A 19,557-nucleotide genomic window follows, 5' to 3' on the forward strand; every position below is an offset into this window, starting at 1 on the left:
GGTGCCAGATGTCTTCACTTTTTTATTAAATAAAGAAAAGTAAAGTTGAACATGAAAATTTGTGTCACTTATAAGAGGTACAGTTAATGACTTTGCACTATTCATCGCCCTGTGAATTAAAACATGCCATTCATCTCGTCTATTAAAGTGGAGGCGTTTAAACAAAAGTGAAAATTCGTCATTATTCCATCGCGATAATTTACGGAAAGGAAAGTCTGAAAGGGTAAATACATACACTGCGAACGTTTATTAGCTAGTTTTTTGTAGAAAATTACTTAATCTTTGAAATGGCGTTCATTGAAACAAAAATGAACGTGAAGTTGAGTAACAGTAAAAAAATCTTGGATAACTATTTTTTAGCCTCGGAGTACACATGAGGGGTGACCATTCGTATTCATAACACCTACATCAAAATGAATTATCAAACATGCTACATTTATAGCAGGAAGCTACTTTACTCTAAATTAAATGATGCTTGATGGGAGCAGAATCAATTAGCTTATTTTCATATTGTGAAATGTTCGTTTCCCAGCTACACTTTTTATCAAAAGTCTAGATTTGAAGCTGAGGCCAAGGCTGGACATTTTCATTTTTCGCAATTTGAGCGCCGAAACGTTCTTGAAAAGTTCTTAAGTACGTTACCTATTACTTGTCAAATCCACACGGACGTGGCCAAGACGCTTGCCAAACAGCTTTTTCCGCCGTAATAAACTGTCAAGTTGTTTGATCTCTGGAATTGGATCAGTTCGATATTGGGTCTTGCACCAGTAGACTATTGATAAATAAGTTATGTCCGCAAACCATTAACCAATCACAGTAAACTCGCTGGCTCTAATCTGTCGGCAACCGATTTGACATTCTGATGATAAAAATAATACACCAATATCGAAAAATCATATGAGCCTCTGTGAAAAATGTATCCAAAAGATTTTTCTTATTTACAGAAAGACAAATAAAGAAGTAGCAAAAAGAGCAAAGAATATTGTTGCTTTGAGTTGCATCCTAGGGTATGTTACCGGCGCCGCAAAATGTAAAGCCTGGTTTTCGCCACTACATAAGCGCAAGCATAAGCGTAACGTTGCTGAGGACTCCCATGACACAAGCATAAGAAAGATCACAAGTAGAAGAAAGCTTTTTTTCCTTCCTGTGCTAGAGGTTATGCCTATCGAGAAGGTATGGAACCGAAAATAATTCTGCGCATGCTTGCGTGCTTACGCTTGTGTTGTTGACATCCTCGCCACAAGCTTATGCTTGTGCTTGTGCCTATGTCGTGGTGAAAACAAGGCTCACCTAGCAAATAAATAAAATGTATCAATACCGGAACTTCAACAACTTCTTTAACGCGAAGCCTAATACCGCTGAAATATGAAACATTTTTTCGATAGATGATCACCAGTAATTCTTAAGTTACATTACTATCCTTAGTGCCTGGTTGTGTCTAAACTTTTAGCATTTGTCAGGAAAACGTACCTTTCAGGGGCAGATCTAGGGGGGAGGTTGCAGGGGGTGCGCATCTCCTCGGATATGAAGCATTCTTCTTCGTATTCGCTTTTAAAATTTGCTAACCTCACCAGTCAGTTAAGCCATTCCTTTGTGGAGCACCCCTCCAAAGAAAATCCTGGATCCACGCCTGCCTTTGATATTCTAAACCTGGACATCAGCGTTGTCTGTCTACTCGGCGTATGTACAATGAGTCAGTTACAATGTACAATGAGTCATTTCTTTAATCCTGTTATTTGTAAGGTCTTCAACGGTGCCTGAGAGGTCTTACAGTAATGATAAGTGCGTCAGGATATGCTATTTAGTTTTGTTGTTATTGGTCTTGTTGTTTGTTTGACATGTTATTTGAGTTCGTTGTTGTTATTTGTTTATCTTGAACAAGATCAGTCAAGGCAATCACATTCCTTGCAATGGGGCATGGAAGGACACGGACTTGGCGGGACAACACTAACATATTTTGTAGCAAGTGACATAAGTACAGCTGTACGAATCAATGTTATAATCTTCAGTGCAATTAAACGGTAAAAAAATTTAATCGAGTGATTTAACCGATAATGCAGTATAATTTGGCTGACAGTAGTTGCTTGGCTTGATGTGAGACCATAATGCGTTTACGTTTCCTCGTTTATATTTAAAGACCACTTAAGTGTCGACAGTAAGTCGCATTTTCTCTGGTTTTCATTATCATGCTACGCGATTGGCTTAAGAAAACTCGCGCCACACTTTAAGGTGCAATCAGAAGTAAAACCAAAACCACTGATGGCTCGCTCACACGCCTCGCGTCAGTTACATGTATTTGCTTGGGATTTGATTGGTTGACTGGATTGTCGGTGTCCATTGTGATTGGCCAGAGTGCATAGTCTGGTTCTGGTTTGACGATATTCAACTGAAAAGCGCTCTGTTACAGTTTGCGTTAGTTCTTACACTTTTTGACTTCAGTGAACCTCCCAGTTAATTGCACAAATGGCCGGGAAACACTTACTGTGCTATCAGAATTTTAGAGAAAACAACATTAAAGACCTTTGAAGCTCTCATCAAATCAGTGCATGCTTAGCGAAATTTCTTGCAGTGACCTTAGCATGTTCATCCAATTTTGGTCATTGTCAGCCTCAACTTTCTTGTAAAACAGTTTCTTCAATAGTCTACTACATCAAAGTATGGGTGAAACTGCTTCTTCTAGAACACTTTTATTCAGTGCCAATTTGGCCCGTCTTTAATTAAAATTCCTCTTTCCGCAACTCACGCTTTTTGCCCATATATTTAAGAATGGCGCTTTAGTAATTTTTGAGCGACCTTCAATCTCCAAAGTTTAAATGATTAGCCGCAAGATTGCAAGCTCAGTAAAAGGAACTTTCTAGCTAGAACAGGCCCTTTTTTCACATATCGAGTAGCGATGCCGTATATCTGTGCCCAGCGATGAAATCTAAAACTTATCCTGTCCTTTAACAAAGTAACCGACCTTTTATGCCAGTTGTCAAGAGTCTGGGTATGGCATTGTATGAAGTCTTCATTTCCAACGGTTCGAAGCGAGTTTGACAAGCATTCACAGACCGAGTTCAGATCAAGCAAGGGATCTGTCACAGAAATCAGTTTATTTTGAGAGGGAACAGGTTTGAATCATTCAAATTGTCAAACAAAGATGTTTCCTACATTACTATCGTCTTGATTCCTTTGTGAAAAGAAAGGAAAGTGAAAAGAGCTTAAGCACCACCCCCCCTCAAAAAAAAGAAAGAAAATATACGACTTGAAGGTATAACCAAAAAAGGCAGGATGAGTAATAATGTTGCTTTATTGAAAGGGAGACAAAAGTTTCTCTTAGATGAAGGCATTTATTTAAGTATATTTTGATACAAAGCAACGTGCATGTTTTGCATTTAACTGCAAAAATCTGCGACAAAAGACCTCATCTAAATATCAAAAGCTGGAAAAGTTACAAAAGAACTATAATAATAATAATAATAATAATATAAAACATATTTATGCAGGATGACCATTTCAGTTATAAGACTGTTATCAACATAGGTCCTGTGTAAATTAAATAAATCAATAATAAATAATTAAAAAATAATTTTAAAATATGCAAAAAATCTAAAAACCTACATAAAAGTCTTAAAATATAAATATAAAAAGAAATAAAAAGACGGCAACTAACTTTATATACAATCATTAAAAATATCTGCCCCTTTATAAAAAAGAATGCTCTTTTAATCCATTCTAATTTAACTTTACCAATAACTAGTTCGTTTAGTACGGAGTGCGTTTCTACTTTAGCTGAAAGTTATAATTGTGAATTTGCATGAAAAAGACTAAATGCTAATAATATGCAGAAAATAGTGGTAAATTTATATGACATAAGAAAGAGGTTTTCTTGAACGGAGTCAGTCTCAGAGCGTTTTCAAAATAGGGATAACACTCCTCATAGGTAGCATCTTGCAGGATAAGCAGTCAAATATCCCTTGGCTCGTCCCAAAGGCCAATACAACACAGTTCTGTTTTCCTTCAAAATTTGCGTTTTTTCTTCTAAACTAACAGTAAGATTTTCAACTTCTGCAGAATTGCCTACAAATTGACTTTTGAAAGTTTACGACACCATAAAAATAATGCAATAAATTTATATAGCACCCAATTCCAAAAATTCATTGCGCTTCACTACAGTGTTAAGAAAAGCTACAAACCAATCCACACTTTTAATTTATAAGGATATTGCTCTTCCGGCCCAGGCAGAATATTCTTATTTTGCTGCCGATTTTAAGCTGAAAATATTCTTGTGAATATTCTAAGTTGACATAATTTTGGAACCAGACTGCGGGCAATAAAGCCTTATAAAGACGACGCATATACCTTCTTGCAGAAATGTTGTAAGCGTCGAACATACGACTAGTGCAGTTTTTGTTGTTTTTGGGCTAGTCATCAGTTGTCGTTTCGAGAAAGGAATAATTTTATACGGTTTAGTTTAAAAAAAACATAGTTGTACAGCGTAGTTACAAATTTTCAACACACAAAATTACATTACTCTAAAGTTACCATTTTTAATTGAATTCTGACGCACAAGAGGGTTAAAATCATGTGTAATTTCAAGACTGACTGTTTGGATTTCGCTATTGCTTTGTGGATAGTTTGTTCTTCTCAATCTTTGCGTCTAAGGCGTCCATCAGCATTTTCCATCCCTCTGTTTTCTTGAGTTCTTCCACGGTAATCCCTCTTTCTTCTTCTTCACTTGATTCTGATTCCTAGCGTTAAGAAGCAGTGTTACTTTGGACCAAACCCTTCAACGTAGGCAGCGTAATGCTACCCTTCAAAGCGCACTTAGAGGTATATAATATGAGAGATTTTCATATATAACCTTTATTTACTTTCGGCAATGTTTGTAGCACAAGTGCTATTGGGACCGAGCAAACAACTAAAACAAATAATTCAAATTGAACATAACATTATATACATAGCAATGTTTAGCATGGGTAACCAAATAGTGACTTCCGTTTTGTCAAAATTTGAAGGATTTTCCTAGCCTTAAGGCGATTTTGGTGTTCTTGGGCAAAACACTTTACTTTCACAGCCACTTCTCCCACGTGTATTAATAAGTACCGGCGACTGAAATGCTGGGTGCTAACCCTGTGACGGTCTAGCATACTATCCAGGGGAAGAGTAGAAATACTCCTAGTCGCTTCATTGTACTGAAACCGGACATAAGCGCTGGCCTGATGGGCCACTTGGCTCATAGCAGACTTTACCGTTTACCTACCTAGATGGGATGCTAGTTCATCCCAAGGTAACCCTAACCCCCAGCATTACTGAAATTATTCAGTACCCATACGTATAATAAATAATCCGCTGATTTACACGCGCCCCTTGCTCAAGTCAAGAACATATCAATTATGCCGGATTACATTGTAATCGTCTTCCTTTCGGTTATTGTATTTTCAGTTTTCACTGGATTTCAAGTGAATAAATGTGGAATGAATCGATGATGGAAGTCTCTGTTTAAATAAAGCCTTTCTCCGATGCGGCGTTGGTTCTGGTTCAGTGCGGGAAAACGTACTGCGTAGCCCTATCCTACTTGCGTGCTCAGGTAATAATGTAGGCTGCAATGGTGGAAAGAACGGAGGACTGTAGTAAGATACGCGAGGATGTCGCTCGGATGATAACTTGTACTTGGACAAGCATGAATTTTTTCGGCATTTCACTGTTAAGAAACCAAGGCTCCCCTGCCTGCTAAGAGGCTCTCTTGCTCACGGCAGTGTTTGCTTACATGGATGCAATGTGTAAAGAGTCAGTGGAAAAAATGTCTTCGCACCGAAATTTATATAATAGTTTAGTATAATTTCCAGAGGTGAATATAAGAATTGGACATTCTGATTGGTCGAAAAGCTCATCCTATGACGCTATAGTTTCCCTGCTAGAGTTTGGTTACTAAGCTCGCCATCTTTGCCATCTCGGCAAGTAAATATGGCGGACAGTTGCTGAATGAAGTTTTTATTTATTCGAAAGACATCACTCTAAGTCAAGGATATTTGAAAGGATGGAGAATTTTCACAATGACTGTTGTCGTTCTTGGACCAAAAATCTTTTCAAGAACTCGTATTCAAGGTTTTTAAGAATCGTAAACGCAGTGGCTACGTTGATTGCCAGTAGGTCAGATCGATTGACCAAAATTTATTTTTCTTCAAACTAAGTCTACTCATTTTTAGGCGATGATGACAACTGTGAATGAAGTCAACAACGATGAAACAAAGGCAACGGGTGAGTTTATTTTTCGTAGTGTTTCGCTCGTTTGTTTTACTGCTGAACTCGACGAGTAAATTGATTGATAATCGATGTACATGTAAGCTTAATTAGTAAAACTACGGCTGCACACGTGTATGCACACGAACAATTGCGTCTGTGTTTTTATGTTTTAGTCCGTTATTTTGTAGTCCTTGATATTCAACTCTGAAAATTATACTAAAACAATTATTCGCCTCAGGCTCAGTGAACATTGGTGAATATTCACCAATTTTCACTTGGACTTTGGCGAATAATTAAATATAATATTTATATACTAATTTATAATTGTATACTGCAGGGAAATAAAGGATTCTCAAACCTTCTTTAGGTTAATTTTGACCGAAAAAAATTGATTCCCCACAAAAGCAATGCACCGGCTTTCCATTACTGACGTTAAAATATTGCTGCTTACCGAGAAAATTGAGAAAGCGTATAAAGTTCATAACTTTTTCTGTTTACACGATCGACCATATTCTCACCATTTCAAACTTAGAGCCTGGCGCACAGCCAAAACTCGCGCATGCTTATAACGTTTTTTCGCTCTGAAGAGTCAGCCCCACTACAGACTTATTTGTCAAGATTTATCAGGTAACATCAAGGCGATAAAGTAACCGACAAATACGCTTTTATAAGTAGTTTTCCGGTTGCTGGCAATTACATCTGTTTCTTTTTTTCCAGGGAGTAACGTGTCTGAAACTTTCTTTTCCCAGTAAGCTCCCCAACAAAATCTCTTAGCCAGCAGAAACGTAAAAAAAAAAAAACAAAAAACACACACACCCACCAATTTCCCAATTGGGTGTGGACAATGGGCATTATTTACGCGTTCAGTGAGGGAGTCAAACACATTTCTCCCAGCCAGAGAGTATTTTCCGCACAAAAGCCCATTTTACGGGGTAGGGTTATTCGGTTCATTATGTAACATCAGGTTATTTACTCCTGGGTTTTCCAGCCGGCAGGACTTAAACTGGGAAATAAATGTTTAAGCGAACAGATCTAGATCTGTTTAAAGCCTCACTACAGTAACATGAATACTTACGTTTGAAGCACCCACCTCATGTTCAAAGATATTTTTCTCTTTACGATGTATCTTTCCCTGTTCATCCTCGATAAGGAAATAACACAGAAACGGTGAGTACAGTGTGTGACATCAACTAACTAATAATTGTTTAATTTGTCTAGGTTTTTAATTAGCTCTTATCAACCGAGCAGGAGGTCTGTATGGGAGAATCTTGACCGAGGTCGTGAGTACAGACCGAACGCAGTGAGGTCTGTACACACGACCGAGGTCAAGATTCTCCCACACAGACCGACTTAGCTCGGTTAATAACATGTTTATTATATGGCAAAGAAGAAAACTTTAATTCGTTTATTGTAACTGGTTTGTACTAGCTGACATTTTGCTTGCGAACGGCGATGAGCTTAACTTAAACCTGCCGAAATTTGCTTGTCCTCTCTACTTGTTTTTGTCATCAGGCTTTTTGGCACTTCCATAAATGATTGAGAAGAAAATAAAATAAAATGGTGAACATTTTTGTATTTTATTTTGCTACTTTTTCAACGTAACATGAAACCGGTCTGGACGTCGGTCTAGATGGGAAAATCTAGATCGCGGTCAATATCGATTTCAGCCAATCAAATTCGTGAATTCGGTAGTTACCAGTCCTTGTGAGACACAGCCATATAATAATCGCCTGTATCGACCGTCATAAGAGTCTACCGGGAACGTTTGCTACAAATGTCTAAGGGTGTTTATTATAAAAGAGCTTTTGACTTGCGTTTGAGATTTTAAAGGGACGAAGACTGGTGCATTACATCAAAATTTTACAGTTTAAGGTGCTCACACAAATTGTCGTGAAATGTAATGAGGCCGTGTACTGTGATTACTTAACAATTATTCGCCGAAGGCGAAGTGAACATTGGTAAATATTCACCGAGACGAAGTAGAGGTGAATTTTCACCGATATTCACTGAGCCTGAGGCGAATAATTGTTTAAGTATAATTCTCAGAGGTGAATATCAAGGACTACAAAATAACGGCTAAAACATAAAAAACAGTAACACTGCGTTTACGATTCTTAAATGCCTTCAATACGAGTTCTTGAAAAGATTTTTGGTCCGAGGGCGACAGCAATCATTTTGAATATTCTCCATCCTTTCAATATCCTAGACTTGGAAGGATGTCTTCCGAATAAATGAAAATTTCATTTAGCAACTGTCCGCCATGTTTACTTGCCAAGATGGCAAAGTTGGCGGGCTTAGTAACCAGGCCTCGAAAATGTTCTATTCACCGCCTAGCGCGGTGAATATAGCGTCATAGGCCGAGCTTTTCGACCAACCAGAATGTCCAATTCTTATATTCACCTATGGATATTTATGCTATGCCATAGAAAATACAGCCAATCAGAATACAGGAAAGTGTTGTATGTTCATCGGTATTACATCCAACCTTCCCATCATGCGCCGCGCGTATGTCGCATTGATTGTGTTCGCCACTGCATCTATGGCATGGTATAAAATAGTTATGCAACGCTCTCTCGTGGTATACCATAGAATATCACACTTGTCCCTTGTATTTACTTGGTATACACACGAGTCTTTAGGCGATTGAGTGTACCGAGAAAATACAAGTGACTCGTGGGATATTCCATGGTATAAGGATAAGGTGGAAAACCACAAGAAATAAGCTTGGCAAGAGCACGGATATAAGAACGCACGATCCCTTGTCACTGTCGGCCAAAGTTTTTCTCTTGCCTTCAAAAAATTCCGCTTTTGTCTTCTTCTTAGGTCCTGGCTTCGATTTTTTACGCTGTTCGAGGACTTTTCTCATCTTCTTTAGCATGTTCATGACCTCAACACCATAAGGAGTGTGAGATAGGATGGAAGAGCGAATTGATTCGAGAACCAATTGAGTGTAAACAAGAAAATGGTAATCAGGCCCTTGTTGTAAGAGCTCTAGGATAAAGCCGCTTCGCGTTCAAAGTCGACGCGCTATGAGGATTATGACACCTATACTCTCTCTTCTTTATAAGAAAACATTTTATAGGAATATCGAGGCTGAAATTTGCGAAATTTTACGAATATTTTAAGAATAAACCCGAGGCTGGGATTTTGAAAATAATATATTTAATACAATACAATTATATCAAGGCTTCGTATGAGCACGAAGTAAGATATGGTTTTGATGAACCACACGGTGTTTTAGAAGTTCATTATTTAATGAAAACAATACATCTTTCGGATGAGACATCATGCATCGTCAGTTGTACAGTGAAAAAATATAAAAAGAATATGCAATAAATAGTATAACAAAGTGAGACATTAACAAGAATAATTAAGGATGAGGGCGCGAACCATAAAAAGGATAAAACTATTTAAGCTAAGAAAGGAGACTAATTAATATGAAAGGGATAGAAGTTTAATTAAACATTTCTGCAAGAAGTTATGTGCGTCATATCTGGCTTTATTGCCTGCAGGCTGGTTCAAAAACCACTTTCAATACCATCCAGACACCAAATACATTCAACTGAAGACAGAAATGTCAGAAGCTACAATCTAAGAATACTGACAAATCATTTTCAGCATAAAATCGGCAGAAAAATGGGAATATTCAGCCTCGGCCGGAAAAGCAATATTTTTATATATAAAAAAAAAAAAGAGTGCATTTAGTTTGAGTCAGTAAACCTATATTTGACCTTCATCGAAATTAATTGTTAGTTTAGAAAAAATACATCTTTTCCATTTCTCTCTTTTTCCAATCAATAAAGCCTTTCTCCGATGCGGCGTTGGTTCTGGTTCAGTGCGGAAAAACGTACTGCGTAGCCCTATCCTACTTGCGTGCTCAGGTAATAATGTAGGCTGCAATGGTGGAAAGAATGGAGGACTGTAGTAAGGTATGCGAGGATGTCGCTCGGATGATAACTTATACTTGGACAAGCATGAATTTTTTCGGCATTTCACTGTTAAGAAACCAAGGCTCCCCTGCCTACTGAGAGGCTCTCTTGCTCACGGCAGTGTTTGCTTACATGGATGCAATGTGTAAAGAGTCAGTGGAAAAAATGTCTTCGCACCGAAATTTATATAATAGTTTAGTATAATTTCCAGAGGTGAATATAAGAATTGGACATTCTGATTGGTCGAAAAGCTCATCCTATGACGCTATAGTTTCCCCGCTAGAGCTTGGTTACTAAGCTCGCCATCTTTGCCATCTCGGCAAGTAAATATGGCGGACAGTTGCTGTATGAAGTTTTTATTTATTCGAAAGACATCACTCTAAGTCAAGGATATTTGAAAGGATGGAGAATTTTCACAATGACTGTTGTCGTTCTTGGACCAAAAATCTTTTCAAGAACTCGTATTCAAGGTTTTTAAGAATCGTAAACGCAGTGGTTACGTTGATTGCCAGTAGGTCAGATCGATTGACCAAAATTTATTTTTCTTCAAATTAAGTCTACTCATTTTTAGGCGATGATGACAACTGTGAATGAAGTCAACAACGATGAAACAAAGGTAACGGATGAATTTATTTTTCGTAGTGTTTCGCTCGTTTGTTTTACTGCTGAACTCGACGAGTAAATTGATTGATAATCGATGTACATGTAAGCTTAATTATTAAAACTACGGCTGCATATGTGTATGCACACGAACAATTGCGTCTGTGTTTTTATGTTTTAGTCCGTTATTTTGTAGTCCTTGATATTCAACTCTGAAAATTATACTAAAACAATTATTCGCCTCGGGCTCAGTGAACATTGGTGAATATTCACCAGTTCACTTGGACTTTGGCGAATAATTAAATATAATATTTATATACTAATTTATAATTGTATACTGCAGGGAAATAAAGGATTCTCAAACCTTCCTTAGGTTAATTTTGACCGAAAAAAATTGATTCCCCACGAAAGCAATGCACCGGCTTTCCATTACTGACGTTAAAATATTGCTGCTTACCGAGAAAATTGAGAAAGCGTATAAAGTTCATAACTTTTTCTGTTTACACGATCGACCATATTCTCACCATTTCAAACTTAGAGCCTGGCGCACAGCCAAAACTCGCGCATGCTTATAACGTTTTTTCGCTCTGAAGAGTCAGCCCCACTACAGACTTATTTGTCAAGATTTATCAGGTAACATCAAGGCGATAAAGTAACCGACAAATACGCTTTTATAAGTAGTTTTCCGGTTGCTGGCAATTACATCTGTTTCTTTTTTTCCAGGGAGTAACGTGTCTGAAACTTTCTTTTCCCAGTAAGCTCCCCAACAAAATCTCTCAGCCAGCAGAAACATAAAAAAAAAAAAAAAAACACACACACCCACCAATTTCCCAATTGGGTGTGGACAATGGGCATTATTTACGCGTTCAGTGAGGGAGTCAAACACATTTCTCCCAGCCAGCGAGTATTCTCCGCACAAAAGCCCATTTTACGGGGTAGGGTTATTCGGTTCATTATGTAACATCAGGTTATTTACTCCTGGGTTTCCCAGCCGGCAGGACTTAAACTGGGAAACAAATCTTTAAGCGAACAGATCTAGATCTATTTAAAGCCTCACTACAGTAACATGAATACTTACGTTTGAAGCACCCACCTCATGTTCAAAGATATTTTTCTCTTTACGATGTATCTTTCCCTGTTCATCCTCGATAAGGAAATAACACAGAAACGGTGAGTACAGTGTGTGACATCAACTAACTAATAATTGTTTAATTTGTCTAGGTTTTTAATTAGCTCTTATCAACCGAGCAGGAGGTCTGTATGGGAGAATCTTGACCGAGGTCGTGAGTACAGACCGAACGCAGTGAGGTCTGTACACACGACCGAGGTCAAGATTCTCCCACACAGACCGACTTAGCTCGGTTAATAACATGTTTATTATATGGCAAAGAAGAAAACTTTAATTCGTTTAATGTAACTGGTTTGTACTAGCTGACATTTTGCTTGCGAACGGCGATGAGCTTAACTTAAACCTGCCGAAATTTGCTCGTCCTCTCTACTTTTTTTTTGTCATCAGGCTTTTTGGCACTTCCATAAATGATTGAGAAGAAAATAAAATAAAATGGTGAACATTTTTGTATTTTATTTTGCTACTTTTTCAACGTAACATGAAACCGGTCTGGATGCCGGTCTAGATGGGAAAATCTAGACCGCGGTCAATATCGATTTCAGCCAATCAAATTCGTGAATTCGGTAGTTACCAGTCCTTGTGAGACACAGCCATATAATAATCGCCTGTATCGACCGTCATAAGAGTCTACCGGGAACGTTTGCTGCAAATGTCTAAGGGTGTTTACTATAAAAGAACTTTTGACTTGTGTTTGAGATTTTAAAGGGACGAAGACTGGTGCATTACATCAAAATTTTACAGTTTAAGGTGCTCACACAAATTGTCGTGAAATGCAATGACGTCGTGCACTGTGATTACTTAACAATTATTCGCCGAAGGCGAAGTGAGCATTGGTGAATATTTACCGAGACGAAGTAGAGGTGAATTTTCACCGATATTCACTGAGCCTGAGGCGAATAATTGTTTAAGTATAATTCTCAGAGGTGAATATCAAGGACTACAAAATAACGGCTAAAACATAAAAAACAGTAACACTGCGTTTACGATTCTTAAATGCCTTCAATACGAGTTCTTGAAAAGATTTTTGGTCCGAGGGCGACAGCAATCATTTTGAATATTCTCCATCCTTTCAATATCCTAGACTTGGAAGGATGTCTTCCGAATAAATGAAAATTTCATTTAGCAACTGTCCGCCATGTTTACTTGCCAAGATGGCAAAGTTGGCGGGCTTAGTAACCAGGCCTCGAAAATGTTCTATTCACCGCCTAGCGCGGTGAATATAGCGTCATAGGCCGAGCTTTTCGACCAACCAGAATGTCCAATTCTTATATTCACCTATGGATATTTATGCTATGCCATAGAAAATACAGCCAATCAGAATACAGGAAAGTGTTGTATGTTCATCGGTATTACATCCAACCTTCCCATCATGCGCCGCGCGTATGTCGCATTGATTGTGTTCGCCACTGCATCTATGGCATGGTATAAAATAGTTATGCAACGCTCTCTCGTGGTATACCATAGAATATCACACTTATCCCTTGTATTTACTTGGTATACACACGAGTCTTTAGGCGATTGAGTATACCGAGAAAATACAAGTGACTCGTGGGATATTCCATGGTATAAGGATAAGGTGGAAAACCACAAGAAATAAGCTTGGCAAGAGCACGGATATAAGAACGCACGATCCCTTGTCGCTGTCGGCCAAAGTTTTCCTCTTGCCTTCAAAAAATTCCGCTTTTGTCTTCTTCTTAGGTCCTGGCTTCGATTTTTTACGCTGTTCAAGGACTTTTCTCATCTTCTTTAGCATGTTCATGACCTCAACACCATAAGGAGTGTGAGATAGGATGGAAGAGCGAATTGATTCGAGAACCAATTGAGTGTAAACAAGAAAATGGTAATCAGGCCCTTGTTGTAAGAGCTCTAGGATAAAGCCGCTTCGCGTTCAAAGTCGACGCGCTATGAGGATTATGACACCTATACTCTCTCTTCTTTATAAGAAAACATTTTATAGGAATATCGAGGCTGAAATTTGCGAAATTTTACGAATATTTTAAGAATAAACCCGAGGCTGGGATTTTGAAAATAATATATTTAATACAATACAATTATATCAAGGCTTCGTATGAGCACGAAGTAAGATATGGTTTTGATGAACCACACGGTGTTTTAGAAGTTCATTATTTAATGAAAACAATACATCTTTCGGATGAGACATCATGCATCGTCAGTTGTACAGTGAAAAAATATAAAAAGAATATGCAATAAATAGTATAACAAAGTGAGACATTAACAAGAATAATTAAGGATGAGGGCGCGAACCATAAAAAGGATAAAACTATTTAAGCTAAGAAAGGAGACTAATTAATATGAAAGGGATAGAAGTTTAATTAAACATTTCTGCAAGAAGTTATGTGCGTCATATCTGGCTTTATTGCCTGCAGGCTGGTTCAAAAACCACTTTCAATACCATCCAGACACTAAATACATTCAACTGAAGACAGAAATGTAAGACGCTACAATCTAAGACTACTGACAAATCATTTTCAGCATAAAATCGGCAGAAAAATGGGAATTTTCAGCCTCGGCCGGAAAAGCAATATTTTTATAAAAAAAAAAAAGAGTGCATTTAGTTTGAGTCAGTAAACCTATATTTGACCTTCATCGAAATTAATTGTTAGTTTAGAAAAAATACATCTTTTCCATTTCTCTCTTTTTCCAATCAAGCTAGTTTGTAATGGAAACAGTATATTAAGGCCAGTTCAAACAGGAATATCACTTCAAAGTTCTCTCATTCTGCCACTGGCGTCAATGGGGCTCGCAAAAAACCTACACAGTATCGTACTCTCGAAGACCTCTACAATACATCTTTGACAACGATTATGTTAAAGTTATGTGCGTCACATCAGGCTATAATGCCTGAGGGCTGGCCTTTAAAATTACTTCAACACCATCCAGACACCAAATACATTCGAAAACGAATATGCCATATGCTATAATCCAATTAAGAATATGCAGAGGAAGTCTTTCAGCCTAAAATCGGAAAAAAATAAAAATATTCAGCCCCGACCGGAAAAATAATATTCTTACATAAAAAAAAGGAGTGAAACTGTTTTATTAACTGTTATTAAAATTTTGTTTTCTCAATAATTCGTGCGCGTTTAAAGATTTTACTTTCATTTTTGGGGAAATTTTATAGGAACCTTTTTTTTTTGAAAAAGAAAAATTTCGACAAAAGCAGCCCTCTGAAGGTATTGTGTAACCTTAAACGGTGTTTAACCACATTTCCAAACACCTCGAAGTGCGTCAAAGATACTCCGCTACGCGTCTTATTTTCAACTCCCTTCAGGGTGTTTGGAAATGTAAAATACACGGTCTTGAGTGTTTGATATATTTCATACAAAACCTTTTAAATTATTTAGTACACTGTTATAAGATCTATTGAATGTACGTAGTATGCGATTAGACTGCTTCTGGAGTAATTTTAATTTTCGTGTTGATGGTGAATTATGAGCGCCGAAAAATTTAAATTTAGCTGGCATAATATGTTAGAGCTTGTTAGGTGAAATAATTTGAATTCCTTGCATGTAGTATTATCAGCTATACCCTTGCGTGAGCTCTTACATCTTACCTGTTTTGAACTTGTGCTGTCAACTTTTCCTTTCACGTTGTTATTTGTTTCCGTACGTGGTAAGATCTAAAATTCAAAGTGAAATTAAAAGAATTAGCCTCAGGCAAGGCACTCAGTTTCAAATCTTTCTGGGGGGTTTTTTAAGAGCGGTTTAGAAAAGTTCTTCAAGTGTTATTTAAAATATGTTGTTGGTCAAATAGTTTAACCAAAGTTGCCAACCTAGTCAGTCTGTTTCAACCAAGAGATATCACTCTTACAATGACAAAAACTATTTCAACAGGTTAAAAGAAGTAGGAGCACACTAATACTGAATTACTCTAGTTCTTACCGGAGGGGCTTTCGGTCTTTTTCTCAAGTTATACCGCTCGCTTATCTCACAACCTTCTTCAGTCCTCATCAGTTCCCTTTTGGAAGACGCACTCATGCACTTTGCTGCCATTGTCGAGCTATGATGTGGAAAGGCACTGTGTGACAAAACCTTCAATTTAGTCGTGTTTCTTTATCTGTGATCTTTAATCTTTAATATTTAATGAACTTTGCGACAAATGTTTTCTTCTTTTTTTTCAGTGTAGCTATGGAAACACAGCTTCATAAGAGTGGGTGTTTTCCATTAGAATTCTTTATCCTAATTGTTCGAAGCAATTCGTCGTCTTAAGATTAAAAAACTATTCAATAATTTATATTGTCTTCCAATTTTTGGTTAATTTTGTCTGTCTTTTCACCTGCTTTATCATATACATATACATAAAGGTAATTAGAGGGACACTCGTAAGACTAATCTACTGAAGCATTCCGTTTGTTAACTGCAACTGACGGAGTGTAAATGGACGAGCAGAACATAACAGATCTTGCAAAAGGAATAAAAAACGTCGAAAAACGTTTGAACCGCGATGTTGCAGAGATGAGCACGCTTCTAGAAGCGCTTGCTAAGGAGATCTTTGAAAATCGTCCAGGGCTACCGAGGCAAGACGCAGAGTTACTGAGAAAGCATTTCCATAATATCTACAAGAGTTTGAAATTACACTTGGTGTTTCACTCAGGCGCTGATTTATCCGGCTTTAATTCCCTGGGTCGTGCGATCGGGCTGACCGATGAGGAATTGCAAAGGCAACCAGACGAAAACTCCGCCGTCGAATATTGTGCAGACCCTTGGAGCAAACTTCTGGAAATTGTAAGTACGCATTTTCGGATGGTGTATAAAATTTTCCTTATGTACAGATTTGGAGGGGAGTTACTTGTATAGCGGTAACTCTCCTATCCCAGCAATAGGTATGAGAACTCTATAATACACTTAACTTCCAACTCACACAGGCCGAGACAGACTGACAGCCTATTATGCTATGAAGATGACCCACAACTCGCTTGTCAATCACTCAGTGAGCATTTGTGTGATACCAATACTGTTGTATCGTCTTATAAATGCCAGTTATATAACGCTTTCTCGTGTTATACAATAGAAAATCCTACTGCTCACTTGTATTTTCACAGCATACCCACGAGTTCGCATATGAAATGAGAATATCAAAAAACCATACTTGAACTTCGATTTGATTTTTTTTACCCACTCATTTTCAACAAAATACAAAAAAAAACATTTCAGAGTAGAACACTTGACATTGTCCTTTATGCCTTTTACGTGTGAACGAAAGACGTAAACATATGAAGTATGTCCCTTTCTAGACGTAAATGCGTGTACCGTGAGGAGGGGGACCAAGTTAAAGGCTACAACAGGTGAAAAGCATGCCCGTGATGTACCAAAAATCGAAAAAAAGGGCCGGTCGACGAAAAGAAAGAAAAAAGCACTAGCTCTCAGGAGTAGACACTGGGCAGCAAAGAAAAAGTATAGAAGAGAGAGACCAAAGACAAGATACTCGGCAGTCAATGTATAATTAGGCCTATTCAGTTGTAGAATTTTGGCAATGGTTTCACATAATGGTCTCGTTATGTCAAATAATTTTAAAATGTCAGATGAACCTCTGCCTCATCAGATGGTGAGTTGAGGAGCGTAACTGTTTAATTACAGGCTTAATTGATGATTTTGTTTCATCTCAATCCTTTAGATTAGTGCCATAATAGCACAAAATCCTGAGGAACGAGACGGCAGACATGCTGAAGCAGTTATGAACAAGGCAAAAGACTTCTTAAAGGTCCTTAGGAGCAAAAATATCTTCAAGCCTAAGGCTTTCGCAATGGTTTCACATAATGGCCAATGGTCTGTTGGATCATCGATTGCTGTAAGTCCGTTCTTAAGGCCTCTGTGCTTGTTAAGAAGAATTGATAATTTTAAACTGAGTCTAAAGAAGGCAATAGTATTTAACCAGCCTATAGATACTGCAGATAATCAGAACTGGTCATCGCATGCATTTCGGACTGGACTAGATGAGGAAACAGAGACACTTCAAACAAAACCTCCTTGCCAGAATTGCGCAGCAATGTTTGCAGACTTAGAGGGCTTTATTAAACGTAACACATTCCTGGGTGCATGTGCAGAGTATTGTCCTGTTGACCGGCTCCTTGAAGATAAGCCTTTGTCAAACGAAGAAAACCAACGGATAAATGAAGCACTGGAGCAAAACAAGGACATATGCAAAAGTTATTTCACGAACTTTCAGGAAATTAAACTAAAGGATGGGAACGAGGCTCTCAAGAACATTAGAGTTGTTTTCAAGGAACATCTTTTTGGTTTACGTCCACAATGTAATGACCATTTTGGTGATAGGAGTAGCTGTCCGTATATAAAATAATTGAATGGCCAATCGCTTTACTTAAGAAAAGATACGATAAGATAAAATAATTTATTTAATTACACAGGGGGTGGTTAGCTTATCCCCCGAGCCGGAGATTTGACAATAATAAGAACTAAGAATTACACATATCTACAAAATTAATTTGGTCGGGTCTAAAGGTCATTAATAAGTTAGTGCAGTCATTGAATCTGTGTATTTAAGTAGGGTTACATCAAAGGCAGTTACTGCATTGGCAGCCAGTAGCATTATTTAAATGTCTACGAAAAAAAAAAAACATTAGGTGCGTTCTTAACAACTGATGGCAGCCGCTTCCAAATAAAAGAAATAATGTACGTGTACGAGCTATGAAAAAATCCACTGCTATAAGAATTCACGAACCAGGAAAATGTAAAAATTGATCTCAGTCTCTTTGATTGTTCCACGGCGTCAGATCGTTTCAGTTGTATAAACCGGTCTGTAGACTTGTTGTGGAACTCAAGTTCGATTCAAACTAGCAACAACACAACCTTATTTATACCAAAAAATAGAAAAAAGAGAGAATAAGAAAAATACAATAATCTCGAAACTGAGAACATGGTATTTGCGTTCTAGAATGAACAAGACGCTAAGAATAAATAGGCGGCTGAGCAAAATAAATAAGTAAATAAATAACTATAGATAAAAACAAATATATATGCAGCAAAATTGAAAGCTAGGATTGTAGTTGGGGGAGAATATTAATTCGTTAAGTAATGGTAATAGGACTGAGTGGACTCCAATTCGGTCGGTTATCATAAGAGTGATAACAAAATCGGACGACCATGCAGCGGGAGTCCGATTTGTTTATCTCGAGTATGATTATAGACCGAATTGGACGACACGAAGTCTTACTACCAATTAATCATAGAAATTACAATTTCTGAGAAAAGAATAATAGCTAAGTTATGAAAGAAATGGAAAATTTGCATTAAAATACCTACAAAGGAGATGTAAACATTCTAAGGCCAGCACGCTTCCTACCGGCAATTAGGCGCCAAAAACACAAAAGCAAGCGCAGGCACGCACGCACGTAACTATAACTTTGAGTGTGATTGGTTGATTTAGACTACAACTTTGAAGGTGATTGGGCTTATTGAACTGTCCGATAACAAACTGTCCGATAACAACTTGGCAAGTGAATTAGTGGAAAATAGGAGTTTTTTAAACCAATCGCAATCGAGGAAACTGTAATTTTTATGATTAAAGAAGTTAATCGGCAGCTATTGTAAAATATGCTTCAATTTATGGACAGGTTAAGTTGGAATGAACACATACTTTTTCACAACTGAAATGCGTCCTTTAAAACACTTCGCAAGGAATAACATGAAATTGACA

The 19,557-nt window shown here is 37.6% G+C and overlaps 2 protein-coding genes across 4 annotated transcripts in view; one reads left to right on the forward strand and one right to left on the reverse strand.

Annotated features, from left to right (window-relative positions):
* Positions 1-3,309: 3,309 nt before the first annotated feature.
* On the reverse strand, positions 3,310-15,984 carry LOC149116613 (uncharacterized). 3 transcript variants are annotated; one of them, XM_089282348.1, is made up of 5 exons: positions 15,786-15,984; positions 15,458-15,523; positions 11,848-11,898; positions 7,301-7,366; positions 3,310-4,730 (listed from the first exon to the last, which is right to left on the reverse strand). In XM_089282348.1, the coding sequence occupies exons 1-5, from the start codon at positions 15,894-15,896 to the stop codon at positions 4,599-4,601; spliced, it is 426 nt and encodes a 141-aa protein (XP_089138474.1). In that variant the 5' UTR covers positions 15,897-15,984; the 3' UTR covers positions 3,310-4,598. The 3 variants fall into 3 exon arrangements, with proteins under 3 accessions (XP_089138474.1, XP_089138472.1, XP_089138473.1); XM_089282346.1 differs by having other exon boundaries at positions 11,833-11,898; XM_089282347.1 differs by having other exon boundaries at positions 7,316-7,366; positions 11,833-11,898; positions 15,786-15,983.
* A 296-nt stretch (positions 15,985-16,280) lies between these two features.
* The window catches only part of LOC149116614 (uncharacterized), a 3,952-nt gene continuing 675 nt past the window's right edge, over positions 16,281-19,557 (forward strand). Inside the window, exons 1-2 of the mRNA XM_089282345.1 lie at positions 16,281-16,628; positions 17,518-19,557. The exon at positions 17,518-19,557 is cut by the window's right edge and continues 675 nt beyond it. Coding sequence (XP_089138471.1) covers positions 16,281-16,628; positions 17,518-18,201 — 1,032 coding nt within the window. The 3' untranslated portion in view covers positions 18,202-19,557. The remainder of the gene's footprint in view (positions 16,629-17,517) is intronic.

The sequence above is a fragment of the Orbicella faveolata genome, unplaced genomic scaffold, assembly GCF_042242905.1.
Source record: "Orbicella faveolata isolate gen_17 unplaced genomic scaffold, um_ofav_v1 contig_12, whole genome shotgun sequence".
In the NCBI taxonomy this organism is placed as follows: domain Eukaryota; kingdom Metazoa; phylum Cnidaria; class Anthozoa; order Scleractinia; family Merulinidae; genus Orbicella; species Orbicella faveolata.